The sequence below is a fragment of the Gekko japonicus genome, unplaced genomic scaffold, assembly GCF_001447785.1.
Source record: "Gekko japonicus isolate JY-2015 unplaced genomic scaffold, Gekko_japonicus_V1.1 scaffold1131, whole genome shotgun sequence".
NCBI classification, from domain to species: Eukaryota; Metazoa; Chordata; class Lepidosauria; order Squamata; family Gekkonidae; genus Gekko; species Gekko japonicus.
In genome coordinates this window covers 378,021-396,707 of record NW_015161986.1, presented here as the reverse complement: position 1 = coordinate 396,707, position 18,687 = coordinate 378,021, and the positions used below count along the sequence as shown (strand labels likewise).

The 18,687-nt window shown below is 46.9% G+C and overlaps 1 protein-coding gene across 1 annotated transcript in view; it reads left to right on the top strand.

Moving 5' to 3' along the window:
• Window positions 1–18,687, top strand: part of EBF2 (early B-cell factor 2) — a 326,760-nt gene that overhangs the window by 2,085 nt on the left and 305,988 nt on the right. Inside the window, exons 2-6 of the mRNA XM_015429806.1 lie at window positions 2,678–2,834; window positions 5,032–5,095; window positions 6,091–6,146; window positions 6,810–6,883; window positions 17,569–17,637. Of these exons, the coding sequence (XP_015285292.1) occupies window positions 2,678–2,834; window positions 5,032–5,095; window positions 6,091–6,146; window positions 6,810–6,883; window positions 17,569–17,637 (420 nt within the window). The remainder of the gene's footprint in view (window positions 1–2,677; window positions 2,835–5,031; window positions 5,096–6,090; window positions 6,147–6,809; window positions 6,884–17,568; window positions 17,638–18,687) is intronic.

The following is an 18,687-nucleotide window of genomic DNA, read 5'->3' as shown; positions in this document are numbered from 1 at the left end:
GCTCGAAGGCCGCTCTTTCAGCTCATCGAGCGAGCGGACCAGAAAGTCGATCCCGCCGGAGAACGAAGAGGCACATCCATCTTCCCGCCCCCTGCGCCGAAACAGCCGCCGGGCCCGCTTTTGCTAGAGGAGGGTCCCCCCGCTGATGACTCTAGCAGGTCTGCCTTCCCACCTGGAGGCCTGAAAGCAAAACAACCAGCGAGCCGGAGGAGAAAAGACCCGAGGAAATGAGTGATCCCGTCACGGTGTTTTCGCCCAAGCCCAGTAAACCCAAGTCTGAATTCAAGGGGACTATTGGGGAAAGTGGGAGGGGCGGTGGGACATCGGACTTCCCGTGCTTGGGCGCAAAGCGCTCGGGGATATCTACTCAGAAGTAAACCCCACGAATTCCCTTAGGCTTACTCTCCAGTAAAGACTGCAATCTCACTTGAATCAAAGGGGGATTTGGGGATCAGCAACCAATCGAAGCTGTTTTGCTTTTTAGAAAAGGGGTGTGATGGGGCGATCCAAGATTTTAAATCGGTGCACCCCCTAGGAAACATAACCAACTCTTGGTTCTAAACGCATTTATTGGAAAAGTGTCCCCCCTCCCCCCAGCGCTACTGCTCCGATCCTAAAACGCATACCCCAGCCCAAGTGTGTTTTGGCTGCAACCTTAAACAGATCCACCAAAAAAATAAACCCTCCTATAGATTTTTCCAGGACTTACTTCTGGGTAAAGCATATGTCGGATAGGCCTGTACTGTGAAGCCGCGCGCAGACCCGAGCTTGGGCACGTTTACTCAGAAGTAAGCCCCGGTGACTCCGATGGCGTTCGTTCCCAAAGAAGCCGAGAACTACGACCCTAGAAACCTGTACATTCTAACGCAGCAAGTTTGCAAAATTAGACACCCTTACACGAGGAGCGAGAATGTAGTGGGGTTTGGGTCTCAGCAAACCACGCAAAAGATCGGCCCTGCGGAATGGTACAACTTCTTCGAGAGTTAATAGCAAAAAAATACTGCTCTTACACGGGAGTAAATCCAGTTGAATTTAGTGGGACTGACTTCAGATTAAACGCACACAGGCTCGGGCTGTCAGGTTTAAGAAGAAAGGAATCACTGACAGTCAGTACTGAAGTTAGATCCAAGGAACTCGGTCGGTGGGAGTTCCGAGGAATCAACTATAGGATCGGGCTGTTTCTAACGTTCTGCCAGAGAATCCCACCGCATTCATCGCTGCAGTTGGCCCGAAAGGTACCACCAAATGCATATATATTTTAAAGGTTAAAATCATAATTGCCTGGCGGAGCTCCGTTCTTGAGCCCTTCGACTTGGGGGTCAATTCGATTGATTTGTCTTTGCTCCGAAGAGCCATTGATTCCAGCGGAAGGGGCTCAAAGTAAGTGAGCGCCTGGTTTAGGGGAAGCGCAAGAGTCACGTCCAGGACACGCGCGGCGGGATCACAAATCAAGCCTCCTCCTCCTCCGGTGATCACCCCCCCCCCACCGACCGAAGCACCGTGACCTGGTCCCTTAAAAGCGGAGGGGCAAACGGGCCGAGGGCCGGCACTTCGGGGGGGGGGATTTTAACCGGCCATTGGCTAATCCGGCCCTCGACGCGATCGCTGCGCCTTGATTTGGAGAAAGTTTCTCAAACACCATGCCCTCCCCCTCTCGTCATAATTGGGGGGGGGGGGGGACGCTTTCGCTCAGATCCGGGAGAGCCAGAGGGAGGGAGGAAAGGAGAGTGTGTTGAGGGGGGGCGATTCATGTTGTGGGTCCCAAGTTTCGCTGCTGTTCCGAACGGGGGTGAGAAGAACAGAAGCGAAGACCTTCCCGTTGGCAACTCGGGACCTTGGAAGAGAAACCCTGACCCGCAGATGGCTGGGGTGGGCCTCAAGGACCCGGGCGGCGGCGGCGAGGGGCTCTCCAGCTGGCGCTGAGGCATGTTTACTCGGGAGTAAGCCCCGCTGATTTCAATGGGACCTACAGCCCAGGTAGCGTGTGTAAAGAGTGGCACCCGAATGTGGGCGAAACGTTGTCTTTTCAAGGGCAACCCCCCCACCCCCGCCCCGACCAACGGAGGGGCATCTTTTGGGGTCTGTCATTCTCTGACCCCGGGGATCCCCCCCCCCCCCCCCCCACAACGCTCCTCTCACGCTTCGGATCTTGGTACCTTACAAGTCGGTCCCAGATTTCCAGGGAAGATCGGGGGGTTGAGAAATAAGCATTATGTGTGTGTAGTGTAGTATAAATTTAAAAAGTTCAGTCCCAAGAATGGCTTCTTCTTTCGACTTAGCGATTTGCCCAACAGAGATCCCACTCTGTCCTGGGATCCAGGAGGCCGCTCTGGGTTCCCTGTCGCAGACCTTCGGGGGCTCCACTTCCAGAGCATCAGCGCTGCAAGGTCCCAGTCGGTTTTCTGTATTGTTGGGGAGGGGAGAAAACCTCTAGATTTTATTCCCTCCTCGCCTTCGGCCCTTGAATAGAGGTCTCGGCGCCTCTTCGCCCGGCAGCGGCACCGCGCGACTGAGAAGGTGGATCCCGGGCAGGTGAATCCCTTGCCGGGCTCGGCGTGGCCGCCGCGCCTTTCTCGGGGGCTTCTCTGCGCTCTTGGGGGGCGCCTGGCGGGCCTGCGGCCTGGAGGTCGGTCGGTCATTCCTTCATTCGGCCTCTCTGTTCTCTTTCTCCCCGCAGCGGCGTGGCTTTGTCGCGAGCCCACTTCGAGAAGCAGCCGCCCTCCAACTTACGGAAGTCCAACTTCTTCCACTTCGTCCTGGCTCTCTACGACCGACAAGGGCAACCCGTGGAGATCGAGCGGACGGCCTTCGTGGACTTCGTGGAGAACGACAAGGTAAGGCTTGGGGGACGGCCGGGTCGTCTGGCGTTCTCTCTTCTCCGTCCTCCCCCCCCTCCCGTCCTGCTTCCTGCCTGCCTGCCGCCCCACTGGTACACCCCCATCTCCAAGGCTATTGAGCGCACCGTTGGCTGCGATGGGACCGGCAGGAGCATGTAACTGTTCAAGATCAGTCGGCCAGACCTTCACACTTGGCGGATCGCTGCCTGGAAAACTTCTGGAAACTCCAATTCCCTGGCAGAAAGGCCTGCCCGGCCCTGCGCTTTCGGGAGTCGGATAGTCCCGCAGTGTTCAGTGGGTATACCGAATCCACGCTTTACAATCCAAGGCGGAGTTACTCCATTCTAAATTCCTCGAAATCAGTCTGGGCTTAGGCTGGAGTAAGTCTGCATAGGATCCAGAAGCAGGATCCCTCTCGGAAGGTCTGTTGCGCCGAGTGCCGGTCGAAATGAACCGGGGGCTGCACGGGAGCTTCCTATTCGTTTCGACGCCGGACTTGAGGCTTGCGCAGGAGAACTTCCTGGCCGGACTGACAAGAAGGACCGCGAAGCTTAAAAGTGTGCCCGGCAGTGCTCTTGTCAATTTCCCCCTGGCCGAAGCAACCTCCCGCGTCAATTTCACCTCTGCCAGCTGCAGACGGGAGCGGGCGGCGCTGCACAAATACGCGGCGCTAACCTAAGCCGGAATTTTCTCCGTTGTTAAGTCCCGCTGAGTTCCACGGTCTTATTTCCTCCTCCGTTCCCAGTAAGACTTGGCCGTGCTTAACTGATGTGTGTGTGTGTGTAGGGGAGCTAGTTCCTGCCTTCCGGGTTCTCTTCCTTACGACAACCCTCTTCCCATAGGACTTCTGTGCAGGCAGGTCCCGTCCGCCGCAGCCCAGGCTTTCCCGGTAGTCAAAGGAGACCCTTCCTTTCTGCCCAGCAGAAAGGCTGTCTGGATCCGTTGGAGGGGAGGGTCGCGCATAAGAGAGGGAAGGAGAGGCAGGGAGAAATCGAATCGGGATGAAACGCATGTAAACGTAAAATCATGCCAGGTTTTGGGTCTAGCAGAAAGGATCTGAGATACCGGTTAATCTTTTACTTGTGTCCTGATGTACCCCCCAAAAGTAATGAATAGAAGTGCGGTTGAGTTTGGTAGTTCGAGTGTAGAGCCGGCCTGGGTTCAAATCCCTTCTCAGCAAGGCAACTGCGGCCACTAGTTCTCCCCCATTTTATCTCCGTAACAACCCTGTGAGAGATCACAAGGCTATTATGGGGATAAAATGGGAAGAATCGTGTATACCGCCTTGAGCTCTTTGGAGGAAAGGCGGCATATAAAGTTCTTTGGTGGGGGGAAATGTTGGGGGATGAGTGGATGAAAATTAAAAGAAAGGTCGACATCCTCTTTGCGTCTCAGACCTTTGGAATTTCCTCGCCTAGGAGTGCAAATACATTTCCCTTCTAATCATAAAGGTAGCTCTTCTGAAAATAACGTTTCCGAAGCCCTCCCTTCGGTTTTCCCGGTTCACGGAGGTTTCGAGAAATGTCACGGCTCAATGTCACCATTATTTGGGCGGACCAAAACAGCGCTCCGGAGACATCCGTTTGCGCTGCGGGACGTGTGCGAGAAACAGGCTCTGTGGCCCAAGGGCTCGAACGTCGGAAGGGGCAGACTTCCGGGCCCGTGCAAATCCACCCTCGGGAAGCAATGGGGGTGAGGATGGGCCTAACCTACCTCGCGGGGTTGTTGTGAGGGGGTAGGCTGTCCTGAATACTTTTGGCATAAGGGTCGAGTTTAAAAACGCAGCAAAGAATAAAATACTACAGGGGAGATCGCTCAAGCGAAACATTAGCAGGATTTCTAAAAACTTCTCTGGCAGAAACAAGTGGACCGTTTTCAGCCTCCTGTTGTGAGCGCCGCAAGAGTGCGCGCTCTTACCTGGGAGTGAGCCCCGTGGCCGTGGAGCTAAGCGGGGACTTGTCTCCCAAGACCTAGAAGGCGTTTAGGGGAGCGGGGGCAGAAGAAGGCTAATTTGTTCCAAGAAGAAAACATGATGGTGGGGAGAGAGAAACAGCGGCTTCTACTAGCCAGAGATTCCGAATCGTCCACAGGCGGTATAAGCGACCGACTGATGAGTCTGGTGAGTGCCCGCTCTCTTTCTGACCGCTCTCTTTCTGACTCTCGCCTCCCCGCCCTCCAATCTCTTTCTCTGCAGGAACAAGGCAACGAAAAAACCAACAATGGCACCCATTACAAACTGCAGCTCCTTTATAGCAACGGTAAGTCGATTCCCCTCCTGGCTTTTGAAAACGTGGGCTGACGCCCGGCTCGGCTGAGAAGGGTCCCCCCTTGCCTGTGAGCAGGGCTTTTTTTTGTAGAAAAAGCCCACCAGGAACTCATTAGCATAATAGGCCACACCCAAACAGCAGGAACTCATTAGCATATTAGGCCACACCTCTGACAGTGCAACTCATTGGCATATTAGGCCACACCCCCATGTTACCAGAAGTGTGCTCATCCAGCCACACCCACCTTTTGCTTCTTATTCTGTTTACCTTTTTTGTTGTCAAAACCCAGGGCTTTCTTGTAGCAGGAACTCCTTTGCATGTTAGGTTACACACCCCTGATGTAGCCAATCCTAATGAGTTTCTGCTGTTGGGTGTGGCCTATTATGCTAATGAGTTCCTGCTGGGCGTGGCCAACTTGGGAACCAGCCGGAACAAGCCTTCCTGCCCCAAAATAGCCCTGCCTGTGAGGCTGGAGCAGGAGAAAGTCCCCCAGGGCCTTGAAAGCCCGAACCCTACTCCTGGCATGGAGGCTCCTACCCTTGTGCTTACAGTGGACCGGTTCGGCAGGTTGAGAGAGTGTTTCCACTTTCCAAAACCTGTCAGCCCTGTTTGACCAAGCCTACACCAAGGAAAGCCTTTCTTTGCTCATCCAGGGCAGCTCTCTTCCATACTGTTGGCTGCCTCTGGCTTGAATTTCCCTCTCCTCCCAGAGGCTTGTGGGAAGAGCACCCTGGTGTGTGTCTGCTCTGAGACCAGGGAACAGCTCAGCCCACCTGGGCACGGCTCTCTCCATCTCTGTGTTTTGTAGGAATAGTTAAATGGCGGCCATGGTGGTGGTGGAGAGGACACGTCAGACTCTATCAGTATGTGGAAGGCCAAGGATAGCTCTAAGGGAACAGGGATGGGGGGTCAGTGGATGGGAGAATAAATCCTTTGCCAGAGCCTGACTTTCTCCCACCCTGTTGCTTTCTGTGTGCCCCCTGCAGGTGTCAGAACTGAACAAGATCTCTTTGTCAGACTCATTGACTCCGTCACAAAACAGGTAAGATCAGGCAGGTGTCCAGTTGCTAGATCCATTCTGTTCGTGTCCTTAGTTACTTTGCTTGGTTTCCTTGGGGCTGTTTTCTTCTCACTCAAAGCAGCATCCACAGTATCTCCTCCTTTCAGAGGGTAGCCCTACTGGTCTGCAGGGGGAACAGCTAGATTCAATTTCAGTAGCTCCTTGCAGGGGTGTCGAACTCATTTGTTACGAGGGCCAGATCTGACATAAATGAGACCTTGCCGGGCCGGGCCATGTGTGTCATAAAAGGTAATGCCAGATAGCGGAGATATAAACTTTATAATGGACACAGACAAACGCATATAATTTTTTAAACTTTAAATAACACATTTTCAGTGAGTTCAACACCCCTGTGAGAGAGCAACAAGATTTTCTGGGTATGAGCTTTTGAGAGTCAAGGCTCCCTTCCCTTCGTCAGATCTCCAAGATGCTACTGGACTCAAATCTAGCTACGATATCTTTTAGGATCTGTAATGTCAAAACTATGTGCAGCGGATTCTTTTCATGCACAGATATCTGCTTATTAGCAAAGGGACACCGTACAAGCATTGCAGTTTCCAGACCTTATCCAAAAATAGTTTAAAAATACGGGAGAAAATCTCAAAAATGAATTCTCAGACTTTTAATCTTTTTTTTTTTAAATAGCCCATCGCGTATGAAGGACAAAACAAGAACCCAGAAATGTGCAGAGTTCTACTCACTCATGAAGTCATGTGCAGGTAAGAAGATGCCAATGGTGACCTCTTGGGTGTGACATGTTATTTACAACCCAAGAGACAAAAAGTCAGGATCACTCTGAAAATACGGGTGCTACTTAAAGTCCTCTTCACATCCTCTCTGGTATCTGCTGTGGATGTGTAAAAAAAAAAAGAGGCACTTGAAAATGCACTTGTGGAAATTTTTTTGAGTGCACTTGTTTTGTGTATCTGAATAGACTGAAGGCTGCACAAGAATAAAGTGCATTATAACCCCTCTGCACTTTACAAAGCATGTACGATTTTTAATCTGAAGGAGTTTTAACTGCTCTACATGTTCATTGTCTGTTTGCTTGTTGAAACCACCAGTCCTGTTGCTACAGCTCTGAAAGATCAAAGTAGAATCCAAATCATGCTGCCTGCTAAATGTTGGGTGATAGTGAGATATTGAAAAATTGGTATTTAGCAGAGATAATATAGTCCAGCAGTGCCAGAGTAAAATAATTCAGACTGAGAGTCCACGTGTGATTAAAATATAAAGTTTTTACCAAATTCTAGCATAGGAAGGGTAACTGGGATGAAAATAACAACAGAGCAAAATCGGCTACATCCTTACTCTACAAAGACAAAACTAGAAGAGAGGGATTATGGCTACTCTTCTTCTTCTTCAGAACACCAAACAAAGATGGGAAGAGAGCCATAAAATGCTAATACACCTTGACACTTTAGTCCCAATCAAATTCCTAGATCAGGGAGAAAATTCCCGGGCTTTCTACAGCTAAAGAACATTGGTTACATGAAAAACATGTGACTTCCTGTGAGTAACATAAACAAACATTTAACCCCAGATATACTGAGTGTTTTCAACGTGTAATATCCAACACTAAATAATAAGCTCTCGATTTACAACTGGAGAGCAGGACATGAGCTGAACCGGCAGTGCTTGAGCAAACTGGTAACCTCAGCTACTGATACCTCAGACTCTTTTTCCCTGTATGTAACATCTCTTACACTCCTATCCTGCCCTTCCTCGTGGTGGTGGACATAGTTTTTCTCTTCTTCCTTTATCTTCATGACAAGCCTGTGAACCAGGTCAGGGGAAATTGTGTGTGCGATCTAGTTCTTCATTTCTTCAGACAAGATTTGTTTCAAATCTGGAAAAGAGAAAGTGAAGTAGGCGTGTTCTTTCTGTAGAGGATATACAGATGTTATCCTGAAATCAATAAGATCACCAGTTTTGTAGCTCTGCAGGGGTGTAAGAATATATACATTAAGTGGGGAACCTCCATGTATGTGTAAGGGATTCAGTGTCGTTAGTTCTAATACATTTATGGAGGTTCTCCATGGAATGATCTTTTCTCTTGTGATGGTAGCATGCTGAAATGATGAATTACGTAAAACATTTCTCTATGCCTTAAACGGCAAGGCCAAGTTGGCAGCCATCTTTGTCATCCCCCTCCCCCTTCTCCTCTTCTTGCTGGCATTGGGGGCCACAGTACTTAGAAGATCAATCAATTAAAAGATCTTTTGCTCAAGTAAAGATAGGCCAAGATATTAACTGTCCAACAGATTTTGAAAACAGTTCATGCTATTTCATGATGCAAATGCTTACCGAAAGGAAACGGAACTTCGAAGAGGTATTCCTCCTTTGCAGACGCATGGGGGAATGCCTCTTTCTGAGAAGGTGCTTGCTGTGATGTGTGTGTAACTTCAAAACCTAGGAAGATTCCCCGCCCCCAAATGCTTGCTTTTATTCAGACACCAGTTTGCACAGATGTCATCAATTAAAAGGCATATGATAAATCTATTGAGATTCTTTTAACTAGCCCATCCTGTGGCAACCGGTCAGTGTTCTCATATTAAATGTCTTGGGGGTAGATCTTCAAGTGAGAGTGAAGATCAACTGAGATCTTTCTTAGAGAACGTGTGACCTCATCGTCACAGGTGGGTTTTTTAACTTAGCTGCTCTTCATCACATTAGATCAGAAAATCGAACTGACTTCAACACAACGGTGCTGATGTGCTTTCCTCTTAAACTGAGTTTGCTTTTCCTCTTTGGAATGGATACCATTGAGCATTTTCCTTCTGTTCTTTATCATTAGCAAAACTACATGGTGACTATACATAACATTGGCTTGTAGGTTTTGAGCACACAGGACTGGTTGTGTGAGTGTCGCTTACTCACTGTCTTACTTTGCTGTTTTATGCTATGACTCTCCTAACATGCAGGACTGTACATCTGTGCAAGTTTAAATGTATGAATGCTTACCAGGCATTTACAGGCCAATCTTATATATGTTTACCTTCAAGTAAATGGATTCAGGTGGGTAGCCATGTTGGTCTGAAGCAGCAGAACAAGGTTTGAGTCCAGTGGCCCCTTTAAGACTGTCAAAGTTTTATTCTGGGTATAAGCTTTAGTATCCAATACATGTGTTAGATGCATGTATTTGAAGAAGTGTGCATGCACACAAAGGCTTATACCCAGAATAAAACTTTGATGGTCTTAAAGGTGCCACTGGACTCAAACATTGTTCTACCTTCATGCAAAATATGCATAGGGCTGTGGCCACAGTTTTTTAAAATCACTGCACAAAATAAGCACCCTAAATATAATGGACCCGATCCAGCCCAAATAAAGTAGTACTTTTAATGGGCTGTGCACATAATGTGCATTTAATGTGCACTTAAATCTCCCCCACTGAAATAAAAGGGACGTTAACAGTGCAATCCTACTCAGGCTTACTCAGATCAGACGTGCCTCTGTAGTCAGAGGAGCTTACTCCTAGGTAAGTGCACATAGGTTCACTCTGTAAAATTCCGCCTCTATCATACTACTTTTAGATTTCTCTAGAATTTGGGGATTTTTAAATGGATACTGTCCTGTTTGAAATGCCTTAATAACGAAGAAATAGTGAACAACAGGGATATGACTGATTTGGAGTTCTTTTTTACATAGGCATAAACGGGGGTCAGTATTTTTCTCCAAGTACATTGATTTATTAAAGTCTGTATCACCCACCCCCAAGTCAGCTTTTATATTCTATCCAGCAAGAATGTTTGTCAAAATATTCCATGCCTGAATTAAGATGGTATTATGACCTTAGAGTCCCCAATGGTAAAAACATTTTTGAATTAACATGCAATCACCTTACATGATAGACTAGCCACAGAAGAATTACTATTTGGTAATCTCTTTTCCATGTAATACACAGATTAGTGAACCAAATAAAAATAAGCCCTTGGATAAGAACCTAATCAAAGTAGTTTGAATGGAAGTGTCTTGTACAGACATAATTTTTATGACCTGGATGCTGATTTTGTGCGCGCGCGTATTATGTATATAAAAAAAGAACCATTGCAGCATATCTTACTTGGAATCAGTCTTGAGAAAATCTATCCAGCCTAGTTAATCTTGACATTTTTATTTTAAGCACAATAATCAGATCTCACTGTGGGCTGCTTAAGGAGCAGCATGAATTTTTAAAGCCCCTAGTTTAGCCTGCATTAGTAACAGTATATCAAAATTTAATGTACTGTACTGGCCCAGCCGTTCAAGAGGAAGCCCATTGTCTTTGAGTGACAGGCCTTGTTTTCAGTTTGAGTGGGGAGATAAACGTTCTTCTGATTTGTCATATAGAATTGCCCGACTCACCACCTCAAATGCAGACAAGTGCATCCAGTGCCCCGACATCTTTTTTTCTGAGTGACAGATGCGCGCTTAGCAGGAATGTTGTCTAAATATTTATGCAGATGCAACGATGTGTCACTGGCGGAAGGAGGGGGAGAAAATCTCTGTTTCACAATAATTAGTGTATGCGTTTAATATTTTCAGTGTGGTGCAGAGCTGTGGGTGTCGACATCCGCAGCGCTCGCACCTAGATCTTCACCGTGTTCTCTGAAGCCCCTTTGCTTTCAGTACTTGTATGAGAAATAGTTAGGACGGGGATATTGGGAGACTTCACCGTGGATCTTCTTAAGCGAACCGTAATGTATGCAAAATCTTTGCACAGATGATGGATAAAAATCAAAGTCAGGCACCTCTCCTAGAATAATCCCCCCACCCCACCCCCTTGCCAACTATCCGCTAAGAGGAAAAGTGTTTTGTTCTGCTGTTGCCAGCAGCCCCAACGCCCTTGATGCTCAGGGGGGGTGAAAAGGTATTATAATGTGAACAGAAGTAGTCTCGGGGCCTACAGCTGGCTAATAACAGCGTTGCATTGAGCGCAAGCGAGACCCACAGCTGTGACTTTCGCCACAAGGCCCAGACTAGACAGCAGCAGACATAATCAGCTGAGCCAGCCGGCCAGTGAGCCTAGGTCTTTATCGGCCAGATGGTGTGAATTTAGACACTTTTGTTATGCAATGCCAGGGAGGAGTTGGGGAGAAGAAAACAAAACAAAGGCCACCATGCTGGGTGCTTATTTGAGTTTGAAATTAGAGACAGATTTTTTTTTGGCGAAAGTTGAGGGCTGAATTTTAAAACCATTTTAGAAGTGGGGGTGGGTGGGAAGGAATAGCCCTAAGCTCTTCTTGGAAACCCACAGCCTTATGGGGCATCTTGTTTCTGCAAATCTGTGCTTCAGCTTGTGCTTTCTGTGCTCGTGGGTCTCTCTCTCTCCTTTTTAGCACAGGCTCCATCACGTAATGTCAGGACTGTTGCAGTCCTGGCAAGTTCTCATTGTTGGCAGGGATTGCTCAGGATATTTTGCTAGGTTAAGTGGTTGTAATTTGAGCGCAAACTCATCTCGTGCTTCAGGATGCTGGACGGAGCACACACACGGCTGCTGCTGAAATCAGCAGTCCTGTGTCTTCTCCTTTCTCCTCTGGTCCAGCAGTGCAGTATGCAAGGAGTAATGTTGTTGTTGCATTCTGAGTTTCTAAGAACATTAGAAGAGCCCTGCAGGATCAGGGCAGTGGCCCATCTAGTCCAACATCCTATCTCACACAGTGGCCAACCAGTTACTTTGGAGGGCCAACAACAAGGCATAGAGGGTGAGGCCTTCCTCTGATCTTTCCTCCTGGCACTGGTGTTCAGAGGTTTACTGCCTCTGAATGAGGAAGTTCTCTTTAGCCCCATAGCTAGTAGCCATGGACCCGTGCTCCGGGTGAATCTGGATAATCTACTTTTAAATCCACCTATGCCTGTGGCCGTCACTGAATCCTCTAGCAGCAAATCCCACATTTTAATCACTCGCTATGCAAATAAGTATTTCCTTTTGTCTGTTCTGAATTTTCTGTCCATTAGCTTTGACAAGGACTGGACTTATAGGGTCTGAGTTACAGCCCCCCAAAGAAGGTGTCCCCTAGGAAAGTGCTTTCTCGGGAAATGACTGCCTCTCATTTCCTCAGAAAACACTTTCCTGGAGGCACCCTCTTTTGGGGGGGGCATAACTCAGACCCTGTATGTCAGTCCTCACCAACCTTGGAGGACAGGTAGAGGAGAGTCAGCCAGAGATCCCCTGTGAGTTTGGTATCTCTAGCTTGCACAGGATCCATTCTACTGGGTCATGAACCTCATGCACTGAACTGATTCATTTGGCTGCTAAAGGTTCGTGATGGTTCATGGTTTGCGAACCATGAACCAAATCACATTTTCCAGGTTTGTGCCCATCCCAAGAGATGTGTGCCTGCTCTGCTGCACTCAGGTGCCACTACTGCTGATGGCAACTAGGTGGTACTGCAGCTACTGGTGCAGTGTGAGTCAGGTGACACAAGGAGCCCTTGAGATTTTACCTGGCCTCTGACTTAGTTATTCGGTCTGAACATATTATGTTTGGGTGGTAAAGTAGTGTTGCCAACTCTGGGCTGAGAAATTCATGGAGATTTGGGGGTGGTGCCTATAGAAGAGGGAATGGGGGGATTTCGAGTAGAATCTGTGGTATACCATAGAGTCCACCCTCTGAAGCTGGTCTATATAGTCTGGAGATCAGTTGTAATTCCAGGAGAACTCCAGGCCCCACTTGGAGGCTGTCAATACTGAGTCAGCTGGCTTGCTACAGTCATTAATTATGTTGAATCAAAAATGGAAGGAACTACAGAAAAAAATGTAGGTAGGGCTGTAAACTTTGACTACCAAAAAACAGATCACTTATGGCAGAGGTGTCAAACACATTTGTAATGAGGGCCGGATTTGACATTATTGTCACTTTGTCGGGCCGGGCCGTGTGTACCATAAAATGTAACACCAGGTACTGGAGATATAAACTTTATAAAGGACACAGGCAAACCCAACTAACTATATTAGTTTTTACTCAAAATACAAACAAAAGTGATTGATTCCTAGCAGTGAAAGCAATTGATTTACTGGGGAACCCACAAAAGCCCCAATAAATGTATTTAATCATATGCAAGACCAGGGGTCATTTCCTGCAGGAGCACACAGGAGCGAAGCTCTGGCAGTAAAGAGCCCAGGGGGCGGGCACATGCAACAAGCCCTGCCCCCTGCTCCCAGCAGCCCTCAGTCAGAGCAAGAAGCAGCCAGGTAAGCTGCAGAGCCCCCTCCCCGGTCCAAAACAGTCCAATGGCACCTTTAAGACCAAGTTTTATTCAGGTACAAGTTCTCCCTCCTCTGCACATTCCCCCACCCCCAATAGCTAGGAATCCAAAAGAGTCTAGTGGATCCTGAGCGGTGGGTGTTGCCTTCTGACACACTTCCGGTGACGTCAGGGGGAGTGGCATATGCAAATAAGTTATGCTAATGAGTTATTCTAATGAGCTCCTGCACCTCTTTTTCTACGAAATGACCCCTGTGCAAGACTAGGTTTTTTCCCCCAAGGGATAGCATAAAAGGGGGAATACTTTACACTGACATCCATACCAGTTGCTTGCGGGCCAGGTAAGAGCCCTGGATGGTCCAGTTCTGGCCACCGGGCCTTATGTTTGACACCCCTGACTTGTAGGGTTGTCAACTCTGAATTGGGAAATTCCTGGGGATTTGGGGTGGTGATTTGGGGAGGGACTTCAGCAGGGTACAATGCCATGGAGTCCACCCTTCAAAGCAGACATTTTCTCCAGGAGAACTGATCTCTGTAGTGTGAGAATCAGTTGTAATTCCAGGAGATCGCTAGGCTGTACTGGAGGCTGGCAACTCTACTTGAGTGGTCTGAGCCAATGAATGTTTACTTGGGAGTAAACGCCACTGTATTGAGTGGTGCTTACTCTAGTGTAAGATCTGGTCTACATATGCAGAATATAAAATGTTGAGTTAGCTGAATGGATTGTCCATCTCCAGCCTGCAGGTAGATTTTAGGGCTTTAAAATATTTCCCTATATAAGCAAGCCATTATGTGCTGTAGAAAATTAGCCCACTGGGCATGAAGTCCTAGCTTAGTAGGCTTCCTGTTGTGCTAGTTTTCTACTTACAGGGTGGCTTTTATATAGAGGAGCACTAAAAAGTGTGATCTCTGACCTAAAGCTGACCATTCTCTTCTGTCATCTCATTTGGCTACACTTGCATGTAACACAGTTGATTAATCAGTAGGGGGCAATTAGGAGGACTGGTGTGGGGGGCAAGTTAGAGCACACTCTTATTTCAGGAGGCTATTTTGAAGCATTAAGACATAACGGAGGAAAGATAATGTTACAGGGGTCATTCCTAATCAGGGCTGCTAGATTTTGCTTATTGTGAAATTATTTTCCTTTGCACTTGTTCTTAAGAACCTCTACTGAGACTTGGGGCACATGTAAATATTTACATTTCCTCAATCACTTAAAAGGCAGGTGATCCATTAGGACTGTTGAGCTGGTTGACAGCCCTAATATAATTTTGCTTACAATTGTAGTCTTATAAGTTAAACTTATACTAAAAGTGATTTTTTGGGGGGGTTTTGTCTCACCAATAGGTTGCATTTTTCAGACTCAGTAGCTGATAATGATCCTTAATTTTTTTAGTTCTCCCCCCCCCCCATCTTCCCCATACCTCAATGAGCACAGGGCAGCACATATCATTTCTTCCACTTTGTTCTCACAACACCAAGTTTGTCTGGTAGGTTCAGCTGCATGTGTACGACAGACCAAGGTCACCCAGCAAGCTTCCTTGGCATGAGTGGGGATTCGATCCTGGATCTGCCAGATCCTAGTCTAGCCACTACATCCCTAAAAATAAATAAATTAATTAATTAAGTTAATCCTGTTTGTGACCCCTTAATTAAAAATGTCTAAAAGGCATTTCCTCTGTGCAACCGGAGTCTTCTTTAAGGACTTTGCAAGAAGCATCTGGTGGGGAAAAGGTCCTCTTGTGTGTGACTCAGAATGGAGAGTTGGCAGGGAAAGGGTTAAGTGTCCCATTGCCCTCCAGCCACTGTGCTGGCTTAAATTCCTCCCTCTTGAAGTGGCTTTCTTTCCTTTATTTGTAAAGGGGTTTTGGCACCTTAAGAAGCATCCTGTGTAACCAGGAGTCAGTGTTCTCCTAGCTTCAGGGAAGGAAAGGTGCTTTTGGTAGTGTCTCTGCTACTGTACTATTGTGTTGAAAGGTTTGCTGTATTTCAGCATTCCTGTTGTTGTAGAAGGGGCAGATAGTTCTCACGCAGCAGCTGGGTCCTCTTAAGCCTCAACCCTTTTATTTTTATCTGTTGTTTGTTTATAACCAGATTTTCTCCCCAGTGGGGACCCAAAGCAGCTTTCAACATCATTCTCCCCTGCTCTCTTTTATCCTCACAAAACAGCCCTGTGAGGTAGGTGACGCCGAGAGAGACTGGTTGGCTCAAGCTGTCAAGGCGGAGTGATGGTTTGAACCTCTAGTCTCCCAGTTCCTGGTTGGGTACTCCAACCACTAAATTTACTCTAACTCTTGGGACCCACTTCAAAGCTTCAGGTAGATATCAGGAAAAGCTTGCAAACTCTCCCCATGTGCTTTCTGCCTCCCAAACTTACAATACAAGAGTCTTGCATCAGTTAACATTAAACAAGGGTTTCCCCCCCTCCGTTTTTAATCATTATAACTATATAGTGTGAAGCAACAAATAATATTTCATGGTCATTTATTCTCTATGGAGAGGCAGGCCTAGATTCACCACTGAGCCTCTCTGAATGGTTCCTCCTGGCCTGGCGACTCTGCTGTGAGAGAGTCATGCTCTATTTGTATTTATATATAATATCCACTGTCTGAGAATGCTTCCTAGCCCATTTTAGTGGGTTCCATTGATTTATCCCAAGGACCAGTCAGGAGTCCCCCAGTTCTAGTCCTGGCTGCTGGTGACAACAGCAGAACAAAAAGGACCACAGGAAGGTTTTGTGACAGTCGTGCATATCCAAGAGGTGACTAAGTTCATCTCTCAGAAGTGTACATGCCTTGCACATGGAATATCCCTGGCATTTTCATTTAAAAGGATTACACATGGAAGATATTGTAAGAAATTTTTCTGCCCAAGATCTTCAAGAGCTGCTGCAGGTCTGGGTGGACGTGTGCTGTCTTGGATTGCTCAGGCCAGTGGTGGAACCAGAGTGGTATAGTGGTTCTGGGTGAACTACAGCCAGGAACACCCAAGTACAAATCCCTGCTCTGCTATCAAGTTCATAGGCTAGTCATATTCTATCTTTCTCTGGGGTAGTTGTAAGGATTGAGGGGTATGCTTTACCTTTCTTGGAGGAAGAGTGGCATAAAATATGATGAGTTTTAACTACTGTACTTTATCTGCCCAGTCTTTCATATACTAGTGTAGATTTTAATGCTTTGTGTGTGTGTGTGTGCATGTTTTATTGCTGGGTAGCTTTCTTATTCAAGTCTTCCCAGGTCTGGGTGGACGTGTGCTGTCTTGGATTGCTCAGGCCAGTGGTGGAACCAGAGTGGTATAGTGGTTCTGGGTGAACTACAGCCAGGAACACCCAAGTACAAATCCCTGCTCTGCTATCAAGTTCATAGGCTAGTCATATTCTATCTTTCTCTGGGGTAGTTGTAAGGATTGAGGGGTATGCTTTACCTTTCTTGGAGGAAGAGTGGCATACAATATGATGAGTTTTAACTACTGTACCTTTTCTGCCCGGCCTTTGTGTGTGTACGCATGTTTTGTGTGTGTGTGTGCATGTTTTATTGTTGGGTAGCTTTCTTATTCAAGTCTTTTGCTTGGCTAATATGTATCAGATTGCAATAGTGCTTCTGGGGTTGGCATTTCATAGGTATGTATTTGTTGTTATCTTAATATGCTGTAAGCCAGTCTTGTAGTGAGGCTAGAGTATTAATCCATTGTATTTAGTACGTTTGTTTAAAATCTTAACACAACATGAGGCAGCTTCATATCTGAGTGCAATGAGATGGTTTTTATGAAGGAAAGAATGGGGACAGGTGCTTTGATAGCAGACAACATGCCCCAAAACAACTCTCCCTTTTGTGGGGTGGGATCATAGAATCATAGAGTTGGATGGGATCTCCAGGGTCATCTAGTCCATCCCCCTGCACAATGCAGGAGATTCACAAATACCTCTCCCTCCACACCCACAGTGATCCCTGCTCTATGCACAGAAGAGGCCAAAAAAAAAAAGGCTCTCCAGGATTCCTAGTTATCTTGTACCTTGTTTCACTTGAGGCCATGAAAATAGCTGCACCCCAACAGCCACACTTTGGAAAAGTATTTTCAATTTTTATTGCATGTTCAACAAGGAGAAATCTATGGACTCCCAAGGACATGAGTACGTTAACCATAGTTTGTTGTGCTCTTGATATAAAAGTTCTGTCAGACTTACTCTTTGTCTATTGCGTTCCCTTCCATCTCCAGCCGTTGCTGCGAGAAGAAAAGCTGCGGAAACCGCAACGAAACTCCCTCAGATCCCGTGATCATTGACAGGTAGGAAATAAAAATGCTGTCAAAGTTCATCTTGTGCAATTGTATCAGGTGAAGAGTCTTTAAAACTGAGTGAGACGTTGAGTGGGGTCACTGTTACATGTCTGAAAAACGGTCTCAAAATTCTAGCTATTTTTAATCACACTGGAGTTTTGGTTGTTGCTGAAATGTCTGTTTTTTTAATGATGTTCTCCATGTGCTTAATGTTATCTACACAACCAGGGGGGAGTTCCAACTGGTTCAGGGAACAGATAGCATTTCAGGTTATCCCAGTGGCTTCGTTAACGTTCCTTTAATGATGTTGGCAGTAACATTTCTGCGGAAAGGCGGGAGCCAAGCTTGAAATGCCTGGCTTTTGGAATTGCGATAATTTTTACTCCAAACATTGTGTTTCCATTCTGGTTTGTCTCAAAACCGAGACTTAAAATCAGAGTGATCTTTCTGAATGGAGACCAGGGTAAAAAAAAGAAGAAGGACATTTTCCATCCTTAATGTAATTAGTGTCTTCTGCAACTAATTCTGACCAACAGTTAAAAATTACTGTCAAATATAAGGTGGTTACATTAATAACAAGGCAGAGTACTGGAAGGAGATGGCCTTATGGATTTTGGAAGGTTTAGGCAGAGATGGAGAATTCCTTCTTCTTTCTTCCCCAGCCACCAATTGGAGATGGGATGCTGGACTGAAGGTATCAGGTCTCATACAGGGAAATCCAGTGCAGCACTCTTGGAGCTAATGCCTGAGTTGGACCTCATGTTTGTATGGTTGCTATGGAGGGGGGCATAGTATAGTCAAGAGTAGGTGGATTATAGGCTGCCTTTCAATCACTGGCACAGCCCAGATGTCTGCTGGAGAGGGCAAGAGATCAAAGGGCTCAGAGAGTTTCAAGGTCGAGTATCTGTGCCCTGTGACATTTCCTGGAGGGCTATCCATGAGCAGGCTTATCATTGGTTGGGTTAAGTCTAGAGATCTCCATATTGTTATAGAGTCTCTACCCCCCCCCCATGATATGATCCTGACAGGCCTACAGTTCTTTGCTTGTGGTTTAAAACC